At 47.9% G+C, this 24,421-nt stretch overlaps 1 protein-coding gene across 3 annotated transcripts in view; it reads left to right on the forward strand.

The window, feature by feature from the left end:
• Positions 1-24,421, forward strand: part of EDC4 (enhancer of mRNA decapping 4) — a 2,544,921-nt gene that overhangs the window by 2,353,188 nt on the left and 167,312 nt on the right. For all 3 annotated transcript variants that reach the window (XM_069603831.1, XM_069603839.1, XM_069603847.1), the window contains one exon: positions 13,374-13,593. In XM_069603831.1, coding sequence (XP_069459932.1) covers positions 13,374-13,593 — 220 coding nt within the window. The remainder of the gene's footprint in view (positions 1-13,373; positions 13,594-24,421) is intronic.

Raw genomic sequence — 24,421 nt, forward strand, 5'->3', positions numbered from 1 at the left:
CCGTGTCTCCTCCCACCACAGGTTAGTGTTACATAGCCCCTCCCTGGGTTGCTTTGATGCTCTGGGTTATTCCCGTGAAGACTCCGCTCCCGGGTTCCTCACGGGAGTTTCACCTTTCCCCCTCGTGGCTGTCTCGACTTTTTCTTAGTTCCCCGAGTGGACCATTCCCATGACTTTCTCCTCGGGTTGAACTTTGATGGGCCCTGATCTTCGTTGTTGGCTGCCTCGGCCTCAAGGCCCAGAAGGGCTGCTCCCTCCTTAGCTGTTGTTATTCTCCTTTGCCTTCCTTCGTGTTTGATGATTAGCCCAAATGGGAATGTCCACCTATATCTAGAGCCCCTTTTCGTCAGTTCTTGTGTGACTGGGCGCCTCAGTCTCCTTTTCATGAGGGTGACTTGGGAGATGCCTTGGCAGAGCTGCATGGGGACCCCATTGCAGCTTAGATCTTTCTCCTGTCTCGCTATGGCCAGGAGTGTTTCTTTCTAAGTGTACTCATGCATGGCCACCAGAACATCCCGTGGGTGTACCCCTGGTTCATTTCTTTCTGGTCCCATTCTGTGCACTCTGTTCACCCGGATCTCAGCGGGGTCTGGAGAGGAAACAAGGTGCAGAAATAACTGCTGAATTGTGTGGGGTAGTTCGGCCTCTCCCACTGGCCTGGACATCGCCGACTGTGTGGGCCGATCTATGGCATCAGCCATAACACTAAGAAGGCAGGCCTACTTAAAAACCTCTGATTTTTCACTTAATGTTCAAGTCAAGCTTCTGGACATGCCCTTCATGGGCGATCTTCTTTTTGGCCAGAAAGCCGACGATTCCTTAGAGAAATTTAAGGAAGCCAAAATAGGCTTTGCTGCGCAGCCAGCCAAACCTGCATTTAGCTTTGCCTCTAAGGCACAGGGCTACAGGAGATATGCTCCTTATGGCGGGAGAGCACAGCTACCACCGGCCAGGGAAGGGCAGAAGTGTTCCTTGTGCTCTGGGAGGGGCAGAGGTGCTTCTACAGGTCATCAGACAGCAGCAGGGGCCACCCAGCCTCCGAACCAGCTTTGAGTTTCCCCTCTCGCAGCGGACCGGTTGGAGGATGGTTGACAGAGCATTTGCTCCAGTGGCAGGGAATTACCTCTGATGCCTGGGCTCTACAGCTTATTCAGTGGGGTTATTGTCTGCCATTTGCACGAAAACCACCGGACAGACCGCCCCCAACTCCAATCCCACCGGGAGCCCTGAGAGCCCTGTTGTTCAAGGGTGCTGTGGAAGAGGTGCCTCCTGAGCAGAGAGGATCAGGTTGGTATTTCCTGGTACCTAAGAAGGGAGGAGGTCTTTGTCCCATTCTGGACCGCAGAGCCTTGACCAAGTTCTTGAGGAAAGACAAAATCAGGGTGGTGACGTTGAGAGAGATTCTCCACACTCGCCAACTACAGGACTGGCTGGTGTCAATAGACCTACAGGACGCTTATTTCCATTTGCTAATCCATGAAAAGCGCAGGAGGTTCCTAAGGTTCACCATAGAAGATATGCACTATCAGTTCAAGGTACTTCCCTTTGGCCTAACCTCTGCCCCAAGGGTCTTCACCAAGCTCATGGTGGTAGTTGCGGCTCACCTCAGGAGATACAGGGTCCACGTAGTTCCATATCTGGACGGCTGGCTGATCGGAGGAAATTCTGCAGTGCAGGTCTTGTCCCATTTAGAGGACACCAGCTTGCTGCTGCACAAGCTGGGCTTCTCCCTAAACTTGAAGTCCCACATTACACCAGTCCAGTGGTGCGAGTTGCTCGGAGCAGTCATAGACAGCTGGGTGAGGAGGGCCTTCCCTCCTGAAGAGAGAGTAGTCAGCTTGACACAGATGATCGACTTGTTCCGGAACCATGCCACTCTTCTAGCAGTTTCCTTCCTCCACCTCTTAGGCCTCATGGCCTCCTGCATTTTTCTAATGTCAGGGACCAGGTTGTGCATGAGACCTCTGCAATGGCTATTGAGGGATCAGTGGTCTCAGTACCTCGGCTCTCTCTCTCGGATCTCCTCAGGGTGTCCGAATTGGTGGTCAACGACCTGTCCTGGTGGGCAGACTGCAACTGTCTTTTGGCAGGGGAACCTTTCTGGCCTCCTTGGTCTCAGACCTGAGTGGTCACAATGCATCTCTGAAGGGTTTGGGCGGTCACTGCAAGGATTTGCAGGTGAGCAGCCTCTGGTCAACGACGGAAGCCAGGTGACGCATCAACCTGATGGAGTTGCAAGGTAGCCCTGAAAGCATTCTCCCCATCTCTGCAGGGTAAACGTGTCTTCATTCTGAAGGCCAACACAGTGGCAATAAAACAAGCAAGGTAGTGTGAACTCCTGCCCCCTCTGAGGTGATGATGCTTTGGTTCTGTTTGCTGGAAAACAGGATCTCGGTCTCTGCAGTTCCTCTGGCTGGTACAGAGAACTACTTGGCGGATGCTCTGGGCAGGCAGAGCACCGTCTTGCACGAGTGGGAAGTGTGCCAGGAAGTCCTAGAGGAGGTCTTCGCTCTCTGGAGTACCCCAGCAGTGGATCTGTTTGCAACGTCCAACAGGAAATGCAAATAGTTTTGCTTGAGGGAATTCCCAGCGAACAGTGCACTGGGGGGCGCATTTCTGGTTTATTGGACCTTCCCTCTCCTTTACGCATTCCCTTTGATTCCCATCATTCCAAGGGTTCTCCGGAGTTTGAAGAGGTTTCGAGCGACCATGATCTTGATCGTTCAAAAAAGTAGGGGGGTGAGGCGCGCACTCCAATTCCTGGCCAATATATTACTTGAACAAGTATTCAAAAACAATCACAGGGTTGTATCCCAAAGTGTCCAAAATATTCACAGGGTTAAATCCCAAAATAATTCACAGGGATAATTCCCTTTTTGCACTGTTGTACTCCTCCAAGTGCTTTCGTATCTGCAATACTCATCCGGGAGGCTGAGTTGCCATTCAATTCAGGTGAAACCAATATAAATGCAGTTGCAGTCTCTAGGAATTATGGTCAATGTAGTGAACCCATTTAAATAATTCAGGTGACCAGTGAAAGAAGACTCCCCTCCAACACACACATCATACCCTTAGCAGGGAGACGGGGGGTGGGGGGAGACATGATTATGGCTCTCCAGTGTATGCCAAAATAACCCCTGTGCTGCAGCCTCTGGAGTCCGGATCTCCACAAGTTAATTGTTCAAAAAAGCAGGGGCAAGGTGTGCACTCCAATTTGCCCCTGCTTTTTTGAACAATGATCTTGAATGCCCCGGACTGGGCAAGGAGAATGTGGTACTCTGACCTCTTGGATCTGTCCATCTGGCCACCTCACCCGTTGCCTAGACGTCCGATCTCCTAACCCAGTCGCAAGGGTAGGATACTTCATCCGACCCCGGAATACTTCAACCTACATGCGTGGCTCTTGAGCGGATGAATGGTGACTGAGACCTCTCTGAGGAAGACATTGAGGTGTTGCTGGCTGCACGCAGACCATCTACAAGATCTGTGTACACGTGCAGTTGGAGAAGATTTGAGGCGTGGTGCAGGGAAGTCAAGATTGACCCCATCTCTTGCCCCACCACTACAGTGATGGAGTTCCTTCTGTGACTGGCCTCAGCAGGCCTTCAGGTCACCACAGTCAAAGGATATTTGGCGGCCTTCTCTGTTTTTAAAAGAACCCTGGATCAAGGTTCATTTTTTACAATCCCGGTAATGGCACAATTCCTGAAAGGCCTTGTAAATAAGTTTCCGCCAACTCCCTTTGTTGTCCAGGATTGGGCCCTTAATCTGGATCTGACTTTTCTGATGGCGTCGCTCCCTTTGAGCCTATGCACTCTTTTCGCCTATGGCTTCTCTCTTTGAAAACAGCCTCCTTGGTGGCTATTACATCCGCTAGGCAGGTGAGTGAACTACAGGCCTTAAGCTGTAAACCACCCTTTCTGCATTTTTTCTGGGAGAAAGTTTCACTCTGGGTTCCTCCCCAAGGTTGTCTCAGAATTTCACCTGTCGCAATCCATCGACCTTCCGGTCTTCTACCCCCCTACGCACCGTTTTAAGGAGGGGGAACGGTTACATCGCCTATTCCAGAAGAGGACGTCGAGTTATATTGCCAGGACCGCTGACTTCAGGAGAGCTGACAAGCTCTTTATGGCCTTTTCTTTAGCCCGTAAGGGCCTGCCCATAACCAAGCAGAGTATCCTGATGGATAATTTTCTACATATATGAATTCTACCAGTCCGCTGGGAAGGAATTAACAGCACGTATCGGGTCCCATTCAACAAGGGGAGTCTCAACATCAATGGCATTGCAGAGGGGAGTCCCTGTCAGGGAGATTTGTCACGCTGCAACATGGTCATCCCTGCATAGCTTCACAAAGCACTACAGTCTGGATGTGGCTCATACTACTGATGCATGTTTTGGAAGGAAGTGCTGCAAAATGTATTTTTAAAACTTTATACCCGCCTCGTTCATTTACTGCTTTGGGAGTCTGCCGTTCTGCTGATTCCTCATCTGACAATCAATTGAAGGAGAAATTACTTACCGTAATGAGCCCATTTATGTTCTCTCGGTTTTGCTATGCAGCATGTGGTGTTTGGGAGGATTGGGGTGGAAACTGAGGTTGGGGGCGTAGTGACGTGATATTTATATGACGCCTGATGTTCCGTCCGTAGCCGATGACCAGATGCCGAGCAAGACGGATCGACGGTTGACAGCCGGGCCAAGGTCCACTATGCCCCCTGTCGAAAATTCTAAATCAGCGAAGCGGGAAAGGAATATCTTTCAGATGAGGAATCTGGGAGAAGAATCCATAGAAAGTACATTACGGTAAGTAATTTCTCGATCTGCTGCAATAACAGCAGAGTCTGTTATGATCATACGTGATCTGATTGTTAGGAATGCAGCAGAGAACATCTTATGAGCACGGCCTCTAGCTTCCGTTCTTCCTTGTCCTGTGAGTGGGAGCAGTCAGTAGTGCTATGAAAAGAACAATGGCTAGCTGCTACTTCTACAACCAAATCCAGCTTTGGGTAGTCACAAAGTGATACAGAAATAGTATTGAGCCTTGTATTTATTACCCAGCCTGCGCAGATTGTGTGGCTTTAAGTACTGTCCCAACAGTTTCTCGTAAAATAGGGATAGTGGTGAACATTTGTTGGTATTTATCTCCGTGATGAATCTACTTTCTGTCTTACCGCGCCACAAGCAGATCAAATTGCGTGGATTGCTTTGCAATCATGCTATGGAACCACACTGTCATATGGGTTAAGAGACCTGTGGGGGAGGCATGGTATCACAAGTATGACACTGACACAATGGGTACAATTTGTAAAAACCTTTATTGACATTTTTGGGGTTGAAGAAACTTCTGTTCCGCCCTATAACTAAGATGGGAGTAGTCTCGACCTTCAAATAATAACGCAGTCCTAGTGGAGTCTGTCAAATCAAGATGGCCTATGCTAACAAAGGAGAAATGTATTCAAAAGGAAAAGCGAGTGTTCAAATGAATAAAGGTGATTGAACCAGCTCTCCTTCCCACGTTAGACCTCAGAGTAAGGCTGTCCCTGTAGGCAGGATGACACTGGCTCAGCTTCCAATACAAAAACAGTTACAGAACGTGGATCGAGCCATTTCTGGCCTGCCACGTTTAAGTCTCTATTCTCTACTCAAAATAATGTTTCACCCAAAAGTTCACAAAGGTCCCCTCTGTCGGGCTCAGACCTTTCACCACACAGTTCTTAGATTCCCCCCCCTCAGCCATGCTCAGACCTCTCACAATAGAGACCAACACAAACTTGCCAGGGCGGGCTCCCTTCCCCAAGCTTATTTCACTTTGGGCCTCCCTCTGTTGGACTCGGACCACTTTCGGATGTCGAAGACTTTCGAATGTGCGTGGTTTACTTTTCAGACCACTGCAGGACCACTTCGACTCACAGTTTACAGTTCATCGTTCACTCTCCACTTCTCTAGGAGTTAAACCTTGTTATTTCACTTTTACTGTTCTTTCACTTTATCGCTTCGAACAATTTACTTTTCACTGAGACTTTCAAATGAGCTACTTCCTTTCTCTAGACCACTCTGTTACTTAATATCGCTTACTTTGCAGCGGCCTTTTACTTCAAAGTTCATTCACAGGTCTGCCTTTCCTCGCGTCTCAATCACACGCGTGCAGCCTTCACTTGTGATAAAATGTTGCTTTTTCTAACTTAAGCACACACAGGTCTTTGAGGTCGCTGGCCAACTCACCAGTTGTGTGCGTCTCTCTCTTGGTTTTGCGATATCGAATTCACGAGTCAAGGTTGGTACCACAGACTTGACCTCGCCTCCACAACTCTGCCGTTCACCGGGAGGGTCGCTGGCGTCCTTGAAACACGATGCAGTCTTCACTTGTGGGATGTGGCCTTCTCCAAGTGTTTTCCGCAGCCTGTCAGAGGCAACGACCTTCGGTACAGAACTCTTGGGGTTTTCGACCCTCTGCTCTCGCTTCTTGGTCCTTTGCTCTGCTCTAGTATGTTTGCCTTCATCCCGGAGGTTCTGCTTGTACTCGTGTTCCGCCTTGCTCAGAGTGGGTCTTTAGGTGTTGCCTTTTATTCATGTGAGGAGAGCTAACGGGTATCAGGTGTATGCACTTAGTGTAAAGTGCCTGACTTTGCCTGATCCGATTATCGGGAAATGTCCAGTACGATGTGAGAGTTAGTCTTGTTGCTCTGTCACCCTCTTCCTCTGCCCAGTATTTGTGTAAAAGTGGGAGGGGGGAGTTGGGACTTTGAAAAATCCTACAAAATAGTATGGGGTAGATGAACAAAAAAGGGGGGAATACCCCAGCTCACCATCAACTACCTCACCCCCATTCCCCGAAGACCCCTCACCCAGGTGATCCTCCCGCACTGGTCCACCCCAGGGCCTGGATCCAAAGGCGATGACCATGCGCTGGCCACCTGAGAGAGAGATCCCCAGGGACTAGTGCGTGAGACACCCTCTGGTTTCTCACAGACCCCACTAGAAGAGTCCATTTTTCTCCAAAGGGGAATTTGGTCACACACAAATAATCACATAAGAATTCAAAAAAATACAGCAGACCTCTAAGGATCAATAAAAAGCACATATGATAAAACATTTAACTAAAAACTTTTATCAGGGGGAGAGGAATGAAAGAGCCGATTACTCGCAGCCCCCTTCAACAAAGGAAGTAAATAAAAATTATTATTTTCTAAAGTCTTGGGAATTGGAGTTGGGAGTTTTCCTTTTTTTTTTTTGAATTCTTAGAAGCCAGACACAATAAATATACTTTGCAACTTTACATGCTCTTCCTGGATCTTCAGTTTTTTTACAGAACTACAAGGCCTCACTGGTTGTTCGATCACCTGAGGATCTTAGTAGGGACTTCAAATTAAGGTTTCTAAGGTCACAACTTGCTGAACAGTAAAACATAAAATGGATCATAGATTCCTCAAAATTGTTACATAACGGACATCGTCCGAGTTCCGCTCGGCACATGCCATGGTGTACCATGCCACCTTCAATGTACCAAACCTAAAAATCATGTACAAAGATCGAGCGAGCGTTGGGTCAATTACATCCAGGTATTTATCAAATCCATAATTAGGCTTAATTCTCACATGTTCTGTAGCCAAGTTCAATGTTCCACAAGCAATCATCATTTTTACTCTATAGTACTCTTCTTGTAATTTCCTCTTAATAGTGTTCGACTTTACTTTGTTAATCAATAATGGGTTTAGCCAAACATCCTGTTCATTCAATTCAAAAAGCCCTTTCCTTACATGGGCCACCCAAGGCATCTTCTAGCTCAAGATGTAGGAGGGCATTGGGCATACCCCTAGTTAACCATAAAATGCTCTTGAGGAATTGTCTACAATACTCAAGGAATGTGAATCACTGAACCACTGTATCTCTGATCCATGAAGAGCAGCATATACAGCTTGTGGTCTATACAAATCCAAAGCTGGCGGGTGGTTAGATCGCAACACTCCCATGTTTGTTAAAGAAGGTGCGAATCCTGCAGCCATATTTTTCCAGAGTAACCGCAGCCTTAGTCAATTGGTTAGCCCAGGAGACACACACAGAAAACCGTATTCCCAGGTAGTTGTAACATTCAAATTATATTGCTTCTGAAATTGGGGTTTAAAACCAGCGTTTTAGTTTTATCTATGTTCAACGATAAACTCAATTGTTCACATTTATTCGTAAATTACACTAGCGTTGATCGCAGGCCTTGTGAGGAACTAAGCAGAATAACTGCATCATCTGCAAAGAAAAGCCCAGGACACCTTCTCTGGGCCAATTTTGGAGCATATTTCCCCTCGACAAGCAGTACATCAATGGCTTTCTCTATAAAGATGCAAAACAAGATTGGAGCGAAGACGCACCCTTGTCTAACTCCGTTTTTAACATTAAACTTTTCTGTTACCTCCCCACCCCATTCTGACAGTCTTATTGTCTGTGTACAGTATTTAAACCATAGAGATTAATCCACAGGCATTTTTTTTCTTTCAAGAACTTGCCAGAGGAGATCCCTCTGTATCCTATCAAATGCCATCCTGAGATCCACAAAGATGTGTTAGGCAGAAACCTGTGCAGTTCCCTTATGGACCACTATAAAAGATTTAAGACCACAGGTGGTTGGCAGTAAACCGAATTGGTAGCAGTTTGTACCACCCAGATTTACCTGGTAGCTGTCGCTGAGCAGTCAGACTTCCCTCAAGATGAGTTAGGCAGTATATAGAGTATACACAATAGGTACAGAGATACAGTAGCGCAAGCAAACACTGACCAGAGCTTTGGTGTAAAAGTATATAATTATTTATTTAAAGACACACTTGTAAATTACACTAGCACAAAAAGAGGTAAGTAATTTCAACACACAGTCACTATTATGTATATACAACCCCGATTACTTATTAGACAAGTCTTAATGAGAAACACCACTTATTTTCAGACAGAGGTGAGCGCTTAACATAAGATGGTACTCTAATAAGTTATAGAAAAAGGGAGGGAAAAGGCAAAGTTATGAAAGCACATAAATTCCAATACTTTTCAAAGAACCACAGTTAGGCAGGTTAGGCAAAGTCTACTGGAGAGCAAGGAAGTTCAAATGCCAGGCCCACTCTTAGAGAGAGCAAGCAAAATGTGTCCAGGATCACACAGTGGGGTTATGCCCAAAAAGTCTTTGTAGATAGTTCAAAAGATTGAGATCACGTCAGGAAAAGTTAGTTAACAGGCCCCAGGCTAACCCAGGTTAGAAAGTCGAGGATTTACTGTCACCCGAACGATCTGTCGCAAGGGAAGCGAGGCGGGACGCAGTACCTGAAAATGGGAAGAACGCTCCAGCGGGGGCAGTTGTTCCTGGCAGCGGGTGCAAGTCGGTGTTTCGCCCAGAGGAGGAGGAGGTCTCGACGTGGAGGAAAGCTGAAGGTCGTTGCACTGCCAGGGAAGAAACTAGCCGCGGAGTTTCCAGGTTACAAGGTACTACCCTTTTCTTCGCGGTAGTGGTAAACCGTGGTATTCCGGTTGCCGGGGTGCTTGGCACGGCAAGGCGGCGACGAGATGGTCCAGGAAGGCGAAAAGACGGGCATACTGGTTATCCCCACCAGTCAAAGGAAGAAGACTCTCCGGGCTGGAGATCTCCTCTGTCGTCTGGAAAATTGGTGAGACGGTTCAACAGGGCTCCACCGGTGGTGTCGTCGTTGCAGGTCGGCTCGGCTTCGCTTCTCCCTCCTCCTGTGGCGACTTCTGAAGTTCCAGTCCCCAAAGCCCTGCTTTTATGCAGAAAACCCCCATTCATTCAGCCTAGCTGTCACTCAGACATGCTAAGTGGTGAGCCGGGCGGCTCACCACTTGAGACAATCACACAAGAGTGCGACTTGAGTTGCCCAGGCAACTCAGTCCAGGGTGCCTAAACCCCCTCCCACATCCCCTGTGGTACCCAGACAGAGTGGCACCACTTTTGGAGGCTTCTGTGGAGAAGCCCGCCAAAAAGTGGAACAAAGGGCTCGACTTGGCTTGGAGTCACAGAAGCGAACACAAACGCCATTTTGGAACCAAGTTTCGGCAAAAAATACCAATCGGTGAATTTATATTAATTTAATAAACCGGCGGTTTGTTCGAGGCTATATTAAAAAGTGGTAGCCTCGAACAATGGGAAAATCCCATAGGAATATATTCGCGGTCGAATATAAAAAGTACTATCCACTGCCACCAGCCAAAACTCCGGTCGGGGGGACTGGACAGTGCCCCCTCGAACAACAGACCCCGGGGCAATCGAATTGCCCCGACCAGTACGTCCACAATATGATGGTTTGTACTGGTTCTGTTCACAATTTAAGACTAGTAAAGCCAATGGTGACTTTACATGCCCTAGGAGACAGAAGTCAGTCCCAGGGTATGGAGTCTGTTTGGGGGTCGCACGGAGGGTGCTGTGTAACCCACATATCAAAAACACATGAAGCCCTATGGGGTAAAGGACCCATAGCCCATAAAACATATACAAAGTCAAAGGAACAGCTCAAATCATGTCTAAGAGTGGGAGAAAAAGAGTCTCACTCTTAGCAGGAGAAAAAAATAAACCCCAAAAATCCAGCAAAGCTGCTGGGGGACTTACTAGGTTTGGGAAATTAGCCTTTACAGAGAATTCTCCCTAACAAGATGGCATACAACTTCATCGTTGTCAGGACGGTATATTTTTGTATATTATTAAGCCGGAACTCATTCATTATAACGCTAACCCACCTCCCCCCACATATATTTGCGCTGGCATTCGTCCACAAATCTTTGTTGTTTGCGTCTTCAATGTTATCTGCTGCACAGTGGTCGATGTATACCGGTTGCTATAACCTTCTTCACCAAATGCCTGCAATCTGTCCGTCTTTGCCAATTTGACAATTAAGATGTTCATGAATAGTTTGCTGTCCTTTTTCCCTCCAGTTTTCTGCACCGCACCATCCTTGGAGCTGAGCATAGTGTGATTGCTGCTCACAGACCCACCTGTTGAGCCTATCCCAAACTGACATTAAACTTCTCTGGTGAAAGGGCCATTGCTTGGTGGTCATTACGTCATCCAGAAATGTTGAGGAGCTCCAAACCCTGTCGGCCAAGGAACCTTACATGACATTTCATAAAGATATAACTAGGCCACATGCTAAATGTCTACTGAAAGTGTCACGTCTCACATTAAATAAAGTAATTTGTTACCCATAGTCCTTGCATTCTTTGGAAGTGAGAGTCCTTAAGTTCAAATTTCACTGCAATAAGGATTTCGGGACATAGTATTATCTAAGCTTGTCCTTAAATGCATTTAATAAAGGTCATGAAATGGCCAAACAAGGACTTGCTTGATGGATAGTATGCTGCATTTACTTTTGCCGGCAGGAAGACTGGTCATTGCGCCGTTTCTGTGCAGGAAATATGCAGTGCTGCAACCTGGAAACCAGCATGTTAAATGTTTGAAAAATAGAATTGGCTATAATTACTTCCTTTAACTGTAATTTTCCAGTGTTGGCATAGATTTCCATGCGACCTGCTTGACTCTCATGAGGCTGAGTGATCCATCATATCGCTATATACATAACTTGATTCCAATCTGAGGATGGCTGCATTGGGATGAGCCTACCCCCCTCCTAGTTCTATGTGTTTGCATCGAAGCAGGACACCTCGAATAGTGTGTCGCCTAACTGATTCTCAACCACAACCTTCCATCTTTGACGAATATCTTTAAGTGATTTTCCTCATTACCCCTCCCCTTCTTTCTTCGCTTTTCCTGGGGGGCTCCACCAACATACCCCCCTCCTCAATCACTCCTCTCAGTGGGGGTTCTGTCCCCATACCACCCACCTCCCCCCTCAACAGCCATACACCCACACCAAGGGCCTCCTTCACCTTTTCCGAAATCTTCTCTGTGTCCCCCCACCCCAACCCCCACACCATCAAACATGCCCCACGCCCATCCTTTTCTCACCTCTTCCTCAGTGGTGGGCCATTCCCCTTTCTTTTTCTCTGCACCCTACACACAGTAATAGAAAGCGTGGCACAAATGCTATGGCTATGTATTCACTACACTGATTCATCAGCGGACAGTCCTTCCGGTCACTCATATTCGGTGGGAATGGATTCAATGGATCGGTCTTCACCGTATATGCCTAGAACCTGACTCATTAGTAAGCCGAAAAAGGACTAGAATGAGGTGGGATAGGCTGTAAAATGCAAGCCTATCCTATGTGACTGTTATTTGTTGTACTCTATGGCATTTAGATGTACAGAGGATGCCCATCTTGTCAGGGAATTATTTAAACATAATGGAGGCCAGGATAGATAATCTGCTTTTTGTTGGTTACGCTGGCCCATGCTGGCATGGTTGTGACAAAGCAGACCCTGCTGAGCTAGATTCTTCTCTGCATCTGGGAATGCTCTGATCTGGCTGGTAAGGATATCCTTGAGGGTCTCAGTGCTCATCCCACCAGAAGGCCGGCTTCCACCTCTGCAACGTGGAGTCCGTGTTCTGGACATTTGCCAGGTTGTGACATGGGCTTCTCTACACAGGTTCTCTCTAAACATTACAGCTTGGATTCTCTGTCCGGTCAGGATGATCATTTTGGCAAACTGTCATTCAGTTTTCTGGATTAAATGGTATCCTCAATATCCTCCCTCCTCCAGGTCTACATGCTGCTTTGAGAGTCTATCAAAGATGAGTAATCTGTGGGATAAAGGAGTCCATTACAAGAACAAATTGCTTACCTCTCCGTAATGTTATTTCTGATTGTTCCTCACAGATTCCTCATTGCCCGTCCATCCTGCCCTTCTTGGTGAATAGCTAGTACACCTTGGTTCTGCCGTCCCTTAGTTTCAAAGTGCTAGGGAAACCGGGTGGAACTAAGGTCACAGAGCACTGCGCCTCTATATATACACTAACCCCAACGTCATGTCAAGCATGGGGTGCATAGAGGCATCAGGCAGAGCCAGACTGCGCACCCTGGCGACGGAAACGTTTCTGAAAGCAGCTGGATTGAGAGATAGATATCAAAGATGAGGAATCTGTAAGAAGAACGTCCATCAGAACGAACATTACCAATAGGTGAGTAATTTGTTCTTCATAGTCTTTCAGCTGCTCTAGTTAGCAAGGAGATTAGTTGTCTCCATCAAAATGCACTTTTTGTTAAATAATGACCCTTAATAATTCCCCTCAGGACACCAACGCTCATGTCATTTCAGAAGCTGAACTCTTCAGGACAAAACCCTTTCCTTGGCTATTATCTTGAACTCCCTTTGCAGAAATTAACCCCTCCACTCCCAGGACTTTTACTGCAATGTGATCATCCATTGTTTATGAATAAAATGACAGGTAGATGCCATGATCCATATTTCTTTCATTTGTATTCCTACAGTATGCAGGAGTCGATTCTGACCCAGGTACAGAGGATAATCAAGGGTGAGGTGAGCCAGGCAATGAAGGAGCAACAGGCAGCAGTGACCTCCAGCATCATGCAGGCCATGCGGTCTGCTGCTGGAACACCCATCCCTTCCTCTCACATTGACTTCCCCTCCCAGCAAGCGCACATCCTTCAACTGATGCAGCAAGGTCATGTCAACCAGGCATTCCAGAAGGTATGAAAATAGCAGTTGATGCCTTGTCCTATGTAACACTTTTATTGCATGTCATGCAGATAATCAAAAACAGTGCTGCCCTGGTCTCCAGGTTCCGCACCCAGCAGAAAGTTGTGTAGTAGGAACACATCTGATTTGCTGTAGTATATTTTGTGACCCCCCCCCTTGTAGACTGTGTGTCATATGACATTGTTTCAGAGTTGTGGTCTTCTGCCCATATTATGCTGTGACTGTTGCATGATTCAGCACCACTTCTTGAAAGTGGTGTGCTCGTCAGTCTGACCCGCATAGCTGGAGTTGTTGGAATGGTTTACTTCTGTATGTCCTGGGAGGGAGTTCCTCGTCTAATAAATCTCCTACAGACGCAGCCTGATATGAAACGTTTTTAGCTTACCACCAGGTGGCTCTGTGCAGCTCTTGGCTCAGTTTTTTGAGCCCCTGTGCACGAAGGGATTTCGTCCATGTGTGTGAATATACATATTTGAGGCTTGTGGATCTGCTTAGATCACATGCTGTGCAGAGGCCGACATTGCGTGGTAGTCGCAGAGGATTGCATGATTTGTTTTCTAATCTCGAAAAGGGACGTCGACTGGTTGTGGTGTTAACACTATCCCTAGTGTGATGTCTGCTGTACACATGGTCCTTCACACGTCGATATCCCTCAGATTGTTTTTTTCCGCTATCATGGTCAGTTGATAGTTTGCGGAGGTCTTGTGGCTAACGCATTTGATTAGAAAAAGTTAAATATTAGAATTTTATTACTATTCTTTCTACAACCGCCCATAAAGCTGCACTAACAACTGCTTTGGCGGCTTTCAATGGACCGCTCCATCATCGACACTACAACCGCCTCGATGAACGACTGCGGCCTAAACAGGCCTCACCGGATCTCAGCCCATTTACACTAGGGAGAGTGGTGGGCAGTGGGCGGGAGCGATTGGGAGCTGTGCTCCTCTACTTAATCTTATAAAGGTTTGCTGTTCCTATACTTTTATCTTAAAAAGAAACTGTTACAGAATGGTTTCATTTTAAAATATAAGCGTAGGAAGAAGTTGAAACTTGCACTTGCAGTGCACTGCACTGAACATTTCTTTAAACAGCAGGTTCATGTGTTTGGGGGCTTGTTTTGTGTGTGGGAGGGGGTGACGATGGGGTTTGGTGGGAGAGGGGGCAGACCAGCAGGGAACATAGTTCCACTGCTTCTTTTCACACACTTCGACCACTGGTGGGGGGGAGGTCTTGCACTTCTTTGCTTTTTAGAGAAGGTCTCCTCTGACCCCTTATCTTCCCTTTCATTGCTGTGTTGCCTTTTCCACTCACCATGGAAAATGCACCATTTAAGTTCTGCCCATCCTATAACAGGAAACGCCCCTGGAAAGATGCACACAAAATGTGCAACCACTGTCTGCCAAGGGATCACCCCGAAAAGAATAAGTCCTGCAGGCTTTTCCGTCCTAAAACCTTGAAGGACCGTGCAACCAAACGCTGGGCCACCCACGCCATGCAATCTGAGGCCTCCATAGACGTGGCAGGGAATCTAGTGAAGGCAGCATCGACGTCCTAAGTTGCGCAGAAGGCTATCAGGGTTCGAACGAATCCCATGTGCGAGCCCCCGACTCCAGCAAGCAGGCCAGCGGTCCTGTGACGGAGAAATCACCCGGCTGCAAAGGCACACACATCACGCCACACTAAGCACACACCCCACGGCTGAACGTCGACCACTTTGTCGACTGTTCATAGCTGCGCAGTCTACTGAGAGGTCTTCCAAGTCACCCCAGTCCTCTGGACCATAGCGTTCGCCGCACAACAGGTCTCCGAAACAGACGCCGACCAGGCCTGCTTCAGACACTACGCCTGATAAGGCCCTCTGTTCACGCGCCAAAGGGCATGCGTCGAAAGACGCTTAAATGCCCTCTTATAGCACATCGAAAATGAGGAACTTATTAAAAAGCATGTACCGGTCACACTGTTAAGGTCAAAGATGTCAAAATCACCTAAATCTTCGATGCCCTTAACATCCCAGCCTTCTACCTTCCTAGATAGCGTCTATGCTACCTCCAAAGACATCCTTTCAGGGGCCCTCGTCACAAGTAGCCCTTGCAAGACACTCCTACCCCTCAGCATTTCCTAAGTCAACTGAATGGACCCCAGAATGTTTTGATAGGGTCATGAGGGGGATAGCGTGAATCCCAGGGCATAACATAGGGAGGAAGTGTAGCGAGGGATGAACCACCTCCTGAGCTGCCATGCATGGACACCTCACAGCCCAGCACCTCCACCCAAACTTGTGCTACTCCACAGTCCCATGACCCCTCTCAAGATCTCTATATTGTAGACCCCTCAGGTTCTCAAGATCCTACTTCTGAGGGAAACCAAGGAGGGACCAGTGTAGTCAGGACCAATATTACGACGACGACAACAAGGACATCTACATCACCCAGTCCCAGACAATCAGCATCAGCTAGTGGCTGACTCACCAATTGACAATCGGCTCCAGTACATCAAGCTGCTCCTCGGGGCCGCCCAACATTTCAAGATAGACACCCGGGAGGCACAAATAAACAAGGATTTTGTAGTGGATATTCCGTGAGACGACAAATCCGCTACACAATTTATCCCCCTCCTGCAATCGGTCCAAAGGCACATTCAGTCATCCCTCATAACACCAAACCATACAAGCGCGGTCAAGCCCTGCATCGAGATGGTATTCAGGGCATCCCCTACCGACCCACTGTACATCAGGGATCAACTAAAACCCAATTCCGTAGTTGTGACCACAACAAGGAAGGATGCAGGCACACCTCTGGCTTCTGCAGAGGACCCACCTGATAAAGAAAACAAAAGGATTTATACTTTTGGCAGAAAGGTGGCATCCTCAGCTGTCTACCAAACCAGAATAGCCAACAATACCAATTGAGCTTGAGCCAACTCTATGCAAAGACAATCCCGATTTCGTGAAGAGATGGAGTTATACTTTGAACATGTGCTCCTGAGATTTGATTTTGCTTACGATCGAGGAAGTCTCTAAATCATTGACCTCAATGGAAGCAGATTTAGAAACCACCAAAACTACATTCATCTCGCTAATTACCAAAGAACTGACATCAATCCTAGATGATATAAATCACAAATTAGATCATTACAAAAAGGAAATTGAGGCTAAGAAAATAAGGAAATTTAGACGTGATATCGTGGACTATAAACTAGATATGGTCTATTCTTGGAAGGAATACTACCAACAGAAAGACTCATCAAGAGGCAAAAAGACACTGTTTAACAAGAAAACGCCATCAACGGGCATTTCATCTTCGGATGCTTTAAGTGCAGAATCAGAAACCCAAGAAATAGAGCAAGAAAACATCATCCAAGATGACGATCAAGTAACATCATCTAAAACTCCCGAAGCAGCCTCGGGGAACCATCTCCTATTTTTTAGACTGCGCAAAACACGAAGTAGCGCAAAACAAAACCCATCAAGAAAAGGCAACTATACCCCAAAGAAAACTTAGTTATTAACATCTAGAGTCATAAACTAACGGAATTTGAACAAAGCACGTTATAAAAAGGCATTTCATTTGTTCCACATCACAGCACTTCACTGCTGAAAGAAAAAATCAATTTCTTCAATTTGACATGCAATTTGGGACTTAAAGGAAAGAATCAAGAATTTTGGAAATGAAACCTAAAAGTACATTCTCACAACCTACTCAAAATCCCTTATTTGAAGCTTTTCAAAAACAGGTCATCAAAGTCTTTAAAAAATCAAATTTCAAGAAAAGGACTAAATGGAATTTTACCTACCGAGAACTACAAGTATGGACTTTGGAAAAATCCAAACCTTGCAAAAAGAAGGGGATTTCTGGGAGTTTCTCTACTACCGGCCAATATCCCGGGTTAGAGTCTCAACCAGAGTTTTTAGTTCACCATCCTTTCACAGAAGAGAATTTTCTACTACACATCAATCGTTGTCCTGCCCAAGGGGCAGTCAAGCACCAAGACCTTGTCAAAAACCCTGCGTACAAGGGTGGTGCATTGGTACTTATGAATACCAGTCAGTACAAATTTGAGATTGAAAGCCAATTAACGGACCAGGACACCTATCTTAAAGTATTCGCCGATCCCAGTGAAGAAGTATGAAAGATCATTCAGACAGTACTAGATGAAGCTGAGGCAGATGAAATTATAAATCATCATACAAAAAACGTTCTCACCAATTTACATCCCTCCATACCGATAATCTGTACCTTACCCAAGATTCATAAAAATCTAAACAACCCTCCGGGTAGACCTATAATAACTGCCAACAGTCTATTAGAAACTCTAGCACAATGTATAGACCGGGCAATAAAACCTCTGACCCGACTGTTTAGAACATGCATAAAAGACGATTTCCTCAACAAACTTGAAAATACATTATTTGATTAAGCTAACAACATTTTATTTACTATGGATGTTACCAGTTTATATACCAATATCACCCATCAAGGAGGTCTAGAAACCATGGAATGGTTATTGTTAACTTCAAATGTTAAATGCAAGGCAGATCAATTGTTCATTTTGAAATTGCGGAAAATAGTCCTAAACAATAACTTCTTTATGTTTGAGGACAGATACTTAATTCAATTATCGGGTACCTCGATGGGAGCCGCCATGGCTCCCAGCTACGCCAACACTTACATGGCATACTTAGAGGAAAATAACATCTTCTGTAATGAGAAATGGACTAAACGTCTGAAGTTTTCGGTAATGTTCATTGATGACCTATATGGAATGGTACCCAAAAAGAATTAGAATTCTTTGAATTTATGAATATAATGACTCCAGGAATTTAATTCACATCCAAAACCAGCAAAACCGCAATAGAGTTCCTAGATGTAGAAGTCTACACCAGATTAGGTAAAATTGAAACTACGTTAGTCACCAGTGTTACCAATGGGAACAGCTTACTGCACGCCAAAAGCTTCCATCCAAGGAAAAGCCTACAAAGTGTACCTTTCAGTCAATGGGCCTTATTACGAGTCCGGCCGTAACCGTGCCTGAAATTCCGTCTGGTTATCGCCGGACTCGTATTACCATTCCGCCTCTGTGATTCCTGGAATTACCGGGGCATTATGACCCCGGTGACCTGGGAATTCCGGAGGCGGAATTCGGTAAATCCCCATTCCCATTGAGTCCAATAGGACTCAATGGGGAAGTGGAAACACCGGCACCATCTCACGATGGTGCCGGTGTTTCCATGTCCGCCTGCAGGCGGGTGGTGTTAAACCCGCCAGGTCAGACCTGGCGGGAATGACATCTCTGCCTGCAGGACTCGAGATCACCCGGTATGAAAACAACGGTGGCGGTGAATTTACCGCCACCGTTATTTCCATACCGGGTGACTCGTAATGAGGCCCAATGTCTACGTTACAAGTGCATCATTTTGGAGAACCAGAAACACACCTCCAAAGTGAAAGAATTAAAAGAGAAATTTCTCCAGCATGGGTTCTGGCATGGATTCACATGCTCATGAATATTCCCTGTTGTCAGGCTAGGAATCCTCGGTAAAGAAAAAATCAGTTTCGTTTCTGAACTGTCTTTCTACTAATAACCAATCACTGGTCTCTGGGTCATACTGCCCCCAGCCAATGACTGCCATTTACCTAAGCCCCTCCTCTGCCAACCATCTTAAGATTTTTACCGCACGTTCAAGTGGTGGGAGTCCTCGTGGTATAGCTCTTGAGCTTTTACTGCGTATTGCATTTTTCAAGCAGTTTACTCTTATTTTTTCGGTCAATTCGAACCTCAAGCTTCACCGATTCTTCTTCCGATCAACGGGGACCCGTTTCAGAATTTTTCTATGCCCCTCAAGTGCGAATTGTCGTTGAATGACACTTCTTGGAGGATTCCAGAAGATCTTTGAGGCCTACCCCACGTTGGACATGGCCCAGGACAAACGAGATTCGACGCCTACTGGATCCAAACTGTTCAGGAACTGCTCAGGATGTGGACTGCAGAACGGCTTTAAGGAGGACGAGCACTCTCTGTGCCTTTACTGCCCAAACGCCGACAAGTCGCATGTGGAGGAGGATTGTGCGTTCTGCAAGAACATGTCTGTCCGGACCATGAAGGACCGTCGTAAACGTCTCGCTGACTGGCTGGCGGCGAAAAGCCCAGCAGCAGGTGAGAAGTAGTAGTCTGAGCCGTTTTCTAAGACCTTTGAGGGCTTCTCCGGCGACTGGGCCCAACAAAAGGCAAAGACTGCGAGTCCGCGGGCACCGGGAGCGCCGTTGGTTCGGGCTCCTCGGCTGCCAGGCAGGGCGCAATGTCACTGATGCCATCATCCACAGGCCAACGCTCTGGCTCGGTGAAATGGAAGTCCGAGAACCCGGGTAAGCTTCGGGAGAAGCCCAGGTCGATCCTGACGGAGAAAGCCAAGGCGGGGCGAGGCAGTGACCCTCCCCCTAAGGTGAAGGCCTTGGATGCGCCCAAGGTCGTTAAGGCCCTGATTCACCCGGCAAAGGCCTCGATTGAAGGAGTCATTGCGGCCCTGGCGAAGCCTGTGGAGGCTACCCCAGTGGAGACGACTAATCTTTCCACCCTATCGAGAAGACCCCTGTGAAACCCCGGGATGAGAAAGAGGGGGGGGCCGGTAGCCCTAACTGGCTGGCGTCAAAACTATCCTGGACAAGAAGTTCGAGGCCTACGGGAGGGATCCCGAGGAAGTAGACGTAGAGAGCAGCGCTGGAACCGACGAGGAGCCGCGGGCCGTGGATGAAACAGAGGACCCCTTGCCCCAAACGTCGCTCCCATCGCAACCGATGCCTACGCCACAGGACAATTCAGGAGCAATCTTGATGGCTATGGCAGACCCTGTGTATGGAGATGAGGACAAGGTTACCCTTACCCCCAGCGGACGATCCAGCGGCGCCTGGACCGTCGGGGAGCCCACCGAACACGTGGAGGCGAATCCATCCTCCCCCTCCCTTCCATCCTACACCTCTATCCCCTCCACCAAGGGATGAGACGGGAACCGAGACATCGACGATGGGGACAGACGCGACGACGGTGGTGATGACGGGATGGATCTCCCATCACCCCCTGCCCGGGCCTCCCCTCCTGACGAAATTGTCTCCTTTCACGCCATGATCGCCAGGGCATCAGAGCTTTTCCAGCTATGCCCCGAAGAGCAGAAGAAGGAAGGTTTCCTCTACCAACAACGGGAGGCCAAGAGGAAGACCGTACTCTCATTCCTGTTACTGGACGATATCTGGGACGAAGGACTGTCCCTGCTGAAGAACCCGTCCACGGCCCCTGTGAAGTGGCTAGTTCTACGTGGACCGCACGAAGAGTATTCGGAAGAAATCACAGCTGTTTGTGAACTTTGGCCCTGTGAACCAAGGGAAGGCCCTCTCGAAGGCTTCCATTTCCAGATGGCTATCCGGCTGCATCATGCACTGTCACCGGTTGGCAAACCGACCGTTGCCCGGCCGTCCGAGAGCCCATTCAACCAGAGCAATCGCTGCTACTACGGCGTTCCTGTCTGGTGTGCCCCTGCTGGACATCTGCAGGGCTGCTACGTGGAGGTCGACTCACACCGTCAGGAGAGTCTACTGTGTCGACCGGGATTCCAGGGAGGAGTCCAGAGTCGGCCAGGCAGTGCTGTGCAACCTTTTCGCTTGAAGGTGAGCCTGGTGAGGAGTAAAGAGATGCTTAATGTTGAGTTGTTGAAATGCTTAATGTTGAGCCTTGCCACCTCCCGTGGTTGTGCATGTGTGTACTGCTATGTATTCTTGTTTCTGATGTTTGTTAATCTGCTTAGTCACATGCTGTGCATAGTCCGACATCCAGTGGTCACTGCAGAGTATTGCATTTTGTTTTTCGTAGTCAAAAAGGGGACGTCGACAAGGCGTGTCTGTAACACTATCCCTATAGTGACGTGCGGTGTACCCACAATCCCTCACGCGTCGAGGTCCCTCAGATTGTTTTTTTCCGCACAGATACTGGTCGCCTTTATGCGGAGCTCCTCGAGAGAAATTGCAAAAACATTTACTCGACCCTTTGGTCGTTATTTAAGATTATACATTACATTAGATCCCTCCTTCGACGTTGTAGCTGCAAAGCTGTTTCACCGCCGAATAAGAACTTCGACGACGGTGACTTAGATGGAGGAGATCCTTCGGCGCTGCCGAACACGTGGCCTGGCCTCGCCGGCCTAAAACAGTAGGGAGAGTGGGGTCGTGGGACATTTCTTGTTCTTTCTGAGAATGCCTTTCTCTTTCCCCTCCCTTTCCTTCGGGGTCGTTATCACATTTAACTGTTTCCTCAGCTATGGAGAGGACTCCCTTTAGATTTTGCCCGCGATGCAAGGGCAAATTCACTTGGAAAGATGAGCACAAACGGTGTAACCGTTGCTTACCCCTCAACCACAAAGAGGACGGCTGTGTGGCCTGTAAGCTTCTTAAGCCAAAGACTTTAAAGGACCGCAGGGTCAAGAGGTGGGCAGCCTACGCCATGTCTAGGTCTGATTCCTCACCGGCCGCCGCTGAGTGTGACGAGGATAGTGATAACCCGACCTCTGCTTCGGAGGTTGTAGACCTCTCTAGGGAGCGTTCCCGCTCCTCGTCTGTCCCCGGCCCCGACAAGCTCGGCTCACGCCCTGCTTATGGGGATGAACACCCCGGCGACACTGACGAACACAGAAAATACAAACATAAGCACACAACCCACGGCACGTCTTCGTCGAAGAAGAAGACAGCCCTAGCGCCAACGGAGACGCCAGGCCTACCGGCGACCTCCACCAACCATAAGGGTCGCAAGCCCTCACCGCAGCCGCAAATAGCGGCTTGGCTACCTGCAGACAAGGGCGCTACCACCAAAACATCGGGCAACGCGCCTCGTAAGAGTGCTATCGTCGCCAAAAATGTCTCGCCACCGCCCAGCACGACGCCAGACGAACCTGCAACGGAGAAACTAATCGTCGAGAGCTTGGCTCGTATAGTTTCCAAGGACGGCCAGAAACGGACGTCGAGTGACACGCCGAAAACCGCTCACAAGGCCAGGGAAGCGCCGAGGATGCCGGAAGGAAGGCATGGACCGCTCCCGCCGTCGAAAGAAGGCCCTAGCTTGCGAGAAGGTTTCTCAGAAAGCGAAGGGACCTTAACCTCGACGTTATGGGGCAGACCTAAACAGCTACAGGCAGAGGAACCTCCTTTTTCGCCTCCAGACAATTCTGGTTTACCATACTGGACTGTTGAGAGATTCCAGTCATGTATGGACAAGCTGGACAGATTCATCTCCACTCCTGAAAATAAAACACCCAAGAGACCAAGGGAGGCACTTCAGGAGGACCCCAGGACTAAATATCCTAGATTATTTAACCCCCTTCAAGAGGACATGAATACTTATGACCTCACTGAAGAAGACTCTCACTTCCAGGAAGATGAGGAGTTCTTAAATAGTGAAGACCAACAAGACCTCGGAATAGAAGAAGGTTTTCATGAAAACACTGACATGGGCGGGGGGGCTTCGAGGAAGACCCAGATGAAGGTGGCTCACAGCCCTGGCAGTCACCAGCAGTGTCTACAGCCCCTGACATCATAAACCTTCCCTCTCCTCAGACCACACCGGTCAGGAATCCATCACCAAAAGATCAACCCACCTTCAACGCGCTACTTCGGAAGGCAGCAGCGCATTTTGAAATTGAAACTGGTGAAATTACCCCTGATACTGATTTTGTAGAAAGAATCATTAAAGAAAAACCTCCCACTAGTCAAACCATTGCCCTCCTCGCCTCAGTTAAGAGACAAATTACTCCATCGCTGTCCACACCTGCACTGGTAAGAGGGGTCAATCCCAGAGTTGAAAAAATGTTTACTCCCTCTTATTCAGACCCATTACACATTAGGAGTCACTCAATTCCGGATTCCTTGGTGGTAACTACCACAAGGAAAAGAGCAGGGGTTCCGCTGTCAACCAGCGAAGCACCCCCAGAAAAAGAAGGAAAGAAGCTCTATGCCCTGGGTAAAAGAATTACAGCCTTGGCAGCTTTTTCAACCAGAATTGCCAATAATAATACACTACTGGCAAGTTATGCTGATGCCCAATGGGGAAAATTGCGGCAAGACCTCGAGGAAGTCCCTGAGCCCTTAAGAACTCGCTTATTGGCCACAGTAACAGAAGGAACTCTGGTTAACCAGAGCATCATTAAAAACACTCTTGATGCTGCAGAAACGGCTGGCCGTTCTTTAGTGCAGGGAATTCTTCTGAAGCGTCATGTCTGGCTCTGCAATTCCGGTTTCAAGCCAGAAACCCAGGCGTCACTCATTAATAAACCAATAGAGGAGTCTAACCTTTTTGGGAAGGCAGTGGACGATGCACTGGAGACTGCAAAGGAGTTCGAGACCCTCAAGACCTTAGACCAAATCTCAAGGCCTCCCAATAAGCGAGGATTCGGCAACAAACGCTTTTTTCGAGGCGAAGGCCAACAACAGCAGCAACAACAGCAGTACACTGCAGGCAAATGATCCTCTACTCAGGGAAACAGTGGCCAGTACACGCAAAGAGGACAGCGCCGTGGCAAGGGCAGAGGTCGGGCCCCACTCCCAGAGGTTCCCCGGCTACTAACACCAAATGACGCGAAGATTCGTGTCCCCTCCCATGCATCACCGGTCGGGGGCCGGTTAACATCTTTCCTACCAGCATGGGAGGGAATAACATCAGACCGATGGGTATTGTCAACTATAGCTCACGGGTACTGTATAGAATTCAGTCGGTCCCCCACGTACAGCCCCCCAAGGGGACGACGACTGTCACCGGAACACCTCGCCATTCTTCAAGAAGTGGAACT

The sequence above is a fragment of the Ambystoma mexicanum genome, chromosome 1p (assembly GCF_040938575.1).
Source record: "Ambystoma mexicanum isolate Mex_15411 chromosome 1p, UKY_AmexF1_1, whole genome shotgun sequence".
Taxonomy (NCBI): domain Eukaryota; kingdom Metazoa; phylum Chordata; class Amphibia; order Caudata; family Ambystomatidae; genus Ambystoma; species Ambystoma mexicanum.